The 6,775-nt window shown below is 35.1% G+C and overlaps 1 protein-coding gene across 1 annotated transcript; it reads right to left on the bottom strand.

Moving 5' to 3' along the window:
- Positions 1-4,412: 4,412 nt before the first annotated feature.
- LOC109166842 (protein CHROMATIN REMODELING 35-like) lies at positions 4,413-6,356 on the bottom strand. Its single transcript, XM_019315720.1, has one exon. The coding sequence runs from the start codon at positions 6,195-6,197 to the stop codon at positions 4,413-4,415; it is 1,785 nt and encodes a 594-aa protein (XP_019171265.1). The 5' UTR covers positions 6,198-6,356.
- Between the last annotated feature and the right edge of the window lie 419 nt (positions 6,357-6,775).

Below are 6,775 nucleotides of genomic sequence, written 5' to 3'. Positions count from 1 at the left end.
AGTGAAGAGCTTATTATAGAACTCATGAGCCATTTTTTCCATGTCATATACGGTGTACATACACAGTATATATAAATAGAAAAATAAAAAACAAAAAACAAAAAAATATTTGAAATATAATGGGTGGCCCAACAAGTCAAGCATGATCTTTGTATTAGAAGGTTACTAGTTTGATTCTTGCCAACACGTTCTCGTGCAGTTGAGTCGATCATTTTCTAGTGTGATTTACCACTCCTGTGTAATTTGCAAGCTATTACACAAGAGCAATAGTTACTCACTGAAGTCATTGCATGCACCCTCGAATAGTTTATTGCGGGAATAGAATTTAATTAAATCCTATCATTAACTAAAAAAGCTTTGTGTGAGCGCTAATAAGACACATCCTACCATCTCTAGGGTAAGAGCACTGAGGCGGCCGGTAATTAATGAACACTTAAATTTGAGGTTCAAACAAAAATATAAACAAATAATGTCTCAATTTAATTATTTATAACGTCTTTAATTTAATTTATTACTCTTAATTATGTTAATGAAAGTTATAAGTTATCGAATTGAAGTTCGTGGTTGGTATAATGCCTGCTTCTAGGATTTGTTATAAGCATCAATAAATTGTGCTCGATCATTGCATAAACCAATCGAAAGATCGATCTGAGGGGTGAAAAGTGAGAAAGATTAGAGAAGTAATATAATAATAATAGAAAAGATGAACATCTTTTTGATATTAGCATTGCTAATAAGCATAGGAGAAATGAATTTCTCAAATGCATTAATAAGTGATGAAGAAGAATTAAAATTATTTGGTGAATTTGTGAAAAGCAGGGGTGATTCTGAGTGCCCGAATGCTAGAACACTTTCGAATAAATGCGTAACACAAATCGTTAAAATCGTCAAACAAGATGGACGTACACTTACCAAAGAATTGCCTAGCAAACAGTGCTGCTCGGAGCTCGTAGGTTTGGGCGAAAATTGTTATTATACCTGGTTGAACCATGATATTAATTCTTTGCCGACGCTCGATGAGAGTAATTTTTTTATATTTTCTATTGAATTTTTAGTAAATGTTGACACCGTATGGACTAGTTGTCAATCTGAAGTGCTCTAAATAAACTTTATATTTAGCTGGATGGATTATATTATATATTTTTTCTTAATGCATTAACCTCAGTAATTGTCCAATGTTATTTCTCTAATTTGTTATGAATAATTAAATTGCAACTTGTCTCCAATCCAAGTGTCCGAAATTCACCTTACAATGGTCACCTTCTTGAAGCAACCGCCACCTAGGTATGCTAGCTACATTTGTGATCAATCTGGCTTTCATTTGAAACATGTTTTAGAGAAATAAATCTAAGACTTATGGAGGCTGGCCCTTTGTCCCGAGGCACGACTAAACTTGGCCAAACACTCCTTAATCGTCATAATAATCTGGTCCTGCGTGGCTTCAACAAAGAGATTTATATCGTCAGCAAAAAATAAATGGGACAAGTTAGGACCAATCCTGGAGAGGCGGATTCCTTTCCATTTCTCTCGTTGGACTTCTTCTCTAATGAGGTGGTTAAGTCTTTCCATGCTTGTCGTTCCAAACCACACTACGTTTAGTTGTTTCCACGCAAGCCATAATATTACGAATCCAGTCTTGTTTCATTCCACTTCCACTACTACAAATAATATAATACTTTTAACATCATTTTTTTTATACATTTAACGTCAATTTTTTTTTTTTTCCAACATCAGTCTAGTAGTAGTAGACGTAATAAACAAAAGATACGACGTCGGTTACAAAAAACCAACGTCGTATTTTTTTAAAAAAAATTAAAATTCAACATACGCCGTTGGTTGTTCACTAAAAATCGACACCATAAATTAATTTACCAATTTTTAATAAATAAATGATGTCGGTTTTTCTGACGCCAATTATTTTTTTTAAAAAAAGATAAAAATTAAAATACCGACGTCGTATGTTAATTTAATTTAAAAAAAATAAACGGCGTTGTGTTTTCATAAAAACCAGAAGTCGTTTATTTTTTTTAATTTCTTTTTAAAAAAAATTATTATACGACGTCGGTTTGCTTAAAAAATCGACGTCATTTATAGTTTTTTTTTTTTTTTGCAATTATTAAATTTATTTTACGATTTCAAACGAAAATATGTACAATTTTACAATTTACATCAATTTTCAGAACTTGTGTAGCAATTTGACATTCAAATTAAAATCTCACAATTGATCAAGCTAATAAATTTTTCAATTAATCAAACTAATAAATATCACAATTAATCTCAATAAGCAACTTAGACCATCAACTAAAGAAGTTAAATTAATAGTAATTCTACAATTGATAGTAATATAATAATTAATAATAATAATTTGAAACTTAAATTATCAACATCAACTAAAAAAATATTCCATTCATCGATATGATCGCTAAGCAACTTAGACCATGCCTCTCTAATGGATTTCATCACATAATAGCCGCATTCGTTAGTTCGTCTTTGTAAGGCACACTGTGTAAAGGACTTCTTGGTAGATCAAGATATTGTTAACAATTTGCCTTCCCGGAACAAAAATGCTCTATTCAGGTCCAACAAGGTCCTTGAGAATGGGTTTGATCCTATTTGTAATGGTCTTGGTGATGACTTTGTAGATCACATTACAGATTAATAGGTTTAAACTGACTCATATTTTTGGGATCCTCCTCGATTGTCTTCTTTAATGAAGAGCATATTATAGAACTCATGAGCCATTTTTTCCATGTCATATATGGTGTACAGTATATATAAAAAAAATAAAAATTATTCAAAATGGGTGGCCCAACGAGTCAAGCATGATCTTTGTATTAGAAGGTCACTAGTTTGAATTTTGCCGGCCAACGCCTTCTCGTGCAACTGAGTCTGTTGTATTCCTAATGTGATTTACCTCTCTTGTGTAATTTGCGGACTATTACACAAGAGCAATGATTACTCACTGTACTCTCGAGTATAGTAGTTTATTGCGGGAATAGGATTTAAATCCTATCATTAACTAAAGAAGCTTTGTGTGAGCACTAATAAGGCACATGCATCCTACAATCTCTAGGGTAGGAGCAATGAGGTAATTAATGAACCCATAAATTTGAGGTTCAAACAAAAATATAAACGAATAATGCATGTCTCGATTTAATTATTATTTATAACGTATGAATTTAATTTATTACTCTTAATTATGTTAATAAAAGTTGTAAGTTATCAAAGTGATTGGTATAATGCATGCTTCTAGGATTTGTTATAAGTATCAATAAATTTTGCTGATCATAAACCAATCAAAAGCAAAAAGATCGAGAGGTGAAAAGTGAGAAAGATCAAAGACGCAATATAATAATAATGAAAAAGATGAACATCTATTTGATATTAGCAATATTGCTAATAACCATAGGAGAAATGAATTTGTCAAATGCAAGAACTGATGAAGAAGAATCAAAAAAATTTAGTAATTATTTGCAAAATGAAAGTGAACCTGATTGCAGGAACGAGACTGGACGACCACCTTCGAATAAATGCGCAGTAGAAATTGCTAAAATCATCAAAAAAGATGATGGACATACAATTACTAACGAATTGCCTAGCAAACAGTGCTGCTCGGAGCTCGTAGGTTGGGGAGAGTTTTGTTATTATTATTGGTTGAACTATGCAAATTCTGAATATTCTGTTGAATTTTTAATAAATGTTGACAACTTGTGGGCTGGTTGTAAATCTGAAGTGCTCTAAAACTTTATATTTAGCTGGATGGATTATATGTTTTTTTTTCTTAATGTATTAACCCGCAGTAATTGCCCAAGTTCGTATCATATGCATGTTCAGGATTAATAAAAGATTGATATTCAATTTTATTTCTCTAATTTGTTATTTATAACATATTTAATTTAATTTATTACTCGTAATTATGTTCTTCAATAAAAAGTTATAACTTATCAAAGTGGTTGGTATAATGCATGCTTCTAGCTAGGATTTATTATTAGCATCAATAAATTGTGCTCATAAACCAATCAAAAGCAAAAACAAAAGATCAATCGAGTGGTGAAAAGTGAGGAAGATCAAAGAAGCAATACAATAATGGAAATACTAACACTTTGACCCTATTTGGTAGATGGCGGATAACTGTTAGTTGTTAGCTGATTGTGTTAATTAGAGGGTATAACTAGTAGTTGATAACATTAGCTGTTGTAGAAAAGTGTTTGGTAAATTAGCTGTTACCTGATAGCTGTTTGGTATAATTTTTTTTCTAAAAAAACTAGTTGAAAAAGTTGCTTGGAGTAGCTTTTTGAATTTTAGCATTTTGAAGTTGCAAAAAGCTAATTAACCAAACAACTAAATTAATACTGATCAAATAAGTTAAAATTGACCTATAAGCCAATTTTTTACTAAACTGGGCTAACACTTTATCTTCTGTAGAGAGCAACAATGTCTTCATTTAAGCGTTGTGCCTCAAGAACCATATCTCCACAATTCTGTGGATCCACAGGCTGCATATTGAAATCTGGATCCCCATTATACTCATTCCACTCAAACCACATCTTTGAGATTGATTCCTTCTTAAAGCATGTGGAGTGGTCTTCCTCCTCAGGGGATCCAGAACCCACCAATCTGTAAGCATACACTATCTTCGCCTGCCTGGGCCTGAATGCTCGCCCGATAGCCTGGCGAGTGATCGATGGGTTCAGGTGAACATCCAATATGATGACCCGAGAAGCACCAACGAGCGATATGCCTTCCCCGCAAGCTTTGATTGAGCCAAAGAAGACTCGAGCTTGCGGGGAAGTGTTGAATTGCTCCATAGAAGACTCTCGTGTTGCTGAGTCTGAGTCCCCGGTGATCGAGAAGATTTCGTTGCCAGTTCTATAGCCCTTGGTGTTGATGGTTAGCCTTTCCAGGAACTTCATGGGAAGTAAGTACTGGCTAAACACTAATAGTTTTTCACCCATGGCTTCACAGAGATTCAGAAGGTTTAGGAAAAATTTGGCCTTTACTCCTTCTCTTATGTCGAAACCAGCCAGGGTGGTATCAATCCTTTGCTCATCAACTCTTTCCTTAGCTTCAGAGAATCTGCAGAGATCTTTTAAGCCATGGTGGACACAAATGGCACTTCCTTCAGAGCTTATCTTGAACTTTGAACCCTCCATTTTCAGTTTATCAATTGACCTTTTCTGTTTGGGATGAAGTTTAAGAAAGACTGTGAAATCCATCAGCCCAGGAAGATCATCCAGGGAGTCCCCTTTGTAGTAATGAAGAACATTTTTGGTCATTTCCCTCAGATCACATATGAGGGAACATTTCCTCTTGAGATCAGTGTCGTTTAAGAGCGTCTTCTCCACGATATCGAAGAAAAAGCTGTCTGAATTTTGCTGCTTATTATTGCTCCTTCTTATTGAAGCTGTGCTCAGTATTCTTCTCATGATGGTTCTTGAGCTCTCGAGCTTCAGGAACTGCGGGCGAACGAGGTTGAGGATGTTGAACACCTCGTTGACATGATTTTGGTACAAGGTTCCAGAAAGCACGACCTTTCGAGGCGTCTGGACCTTTTCGAGTGCAATCATGATGTCTGTATCTTGGTTCCTGGAAGTATGGCCCTCATCCAGAACCAGAACTGATGGGCATTTCAGCAGAATCTCTTGACAAGCAGCTGAAGCCTTGTTTCTGCAGATATCGCATATGATCGATGAGAACTGCTTGTATCCCAGGAACATAATGCTCCTCTTCTCTGCCCATTGCCTTAAAACACTCATCTGTTGTGATCTGTTATCTGCTCTGACAGAGTAAAAATCATACAGAGGAAGATCCTCCTCAATCTGCCAATTCTGGAATTCTTTCTTCCAGGTTTGCAGTATCCCTCTTGGCAGCACCACCAAAGGCCTTGCTTCAGGGTATCTGGCCATGAAACTCTGCAGAAAACTTATGATCATAAACGTCTTGCCCGAACCAGGAGCATGGGCCATTATACAACCCCCCGGATTCTCTGTCACCAAATTTCTGGCAAGAAAATTGAAGCCCTCAACTTGGTGGGGTTTCATGAGTGCTCTGTGCCTTGGATGAACACAAATTTCAATCACAGGAAGCTCCTGATATGAGTGGATGGCCTCATCAGTAAGGTTTTCATCAGCATTCCCTGAACCCCTTACTCTCTGCCCAGCATAGGTTCTCTGTCTCTTTGGTTCCTTGATGAACATTCAAAACAGCATGAGATTAGGAAACAATGAAAGAAACAAAATAACATTGTAATTCTCAAAAGTGGACAGAAATGATTAATGCAGAGAATTACAGACCTTAGCAAATGGATAATCGATAATCGTCTCGATGCTTTTCTGAATTAGTCCACAGATTCGACACACAAGGCCAGTATCATCTGTTAAGATGACAGAATGCTCACATTTTTCTCCTTCTCCTTCTTTTCCTGTGTCTTCATCAGCCAAAGCTTCCACAGGAGTTTCCTGTTTCATAACACAAAAATTATTAAATTCTCAAAAGATATCGGTCCGGTATCAGCTAATTTTCACTTATTTGACAACTATTAGCTGTTTGACTTGTTTAAACATTCAATATGAGTGTTTGATTAATTAGCTTTTTGTAATAGCTTATTGTTCCAAAATGTTAAAATTCAAAAAGTTGCTCAAAACAGCCTTTTGGATCATGTTTTTGAGAAAGTCATTTTTCATGTAATCAGCTATCAACTAACAACTAATTATATAACATTTTTCTACTATACAATCAGTTAATTTAAGCCAATGACCTTGTGGTCTAGTGGCAC

This window comes from Ipomoea nil, unplaced genomic scaffold (genome assembly GCF_001879475.1).
Source record: "Ipomoea nil cultivar Tokyo-kokei standard unplaced genomic scaffold, Asagao_1.1 scaffold3109, whole genome shotgun sequence".
NCBI classification, from domain to species: Eukaryota; Viridiplantae; Streptophyta; class Magnoliopsida; order Solanales; family Convolvulaceae; genus Ipomoea; species Ipomoea nil.
This window is presented reverse-complemented; position numbering and strand designations above follow the sequence as displayed.

Bases quoted from the DNA above. Each gene is read 5' to 3' on its own strand.
- LOC109166842 (XM_019315720.1), bottom strand. From the start codon at position 6,197: ATGTTCATCAAGGAACCAAAGAGACAGAGAACCTATGCTGGGCAGAGA.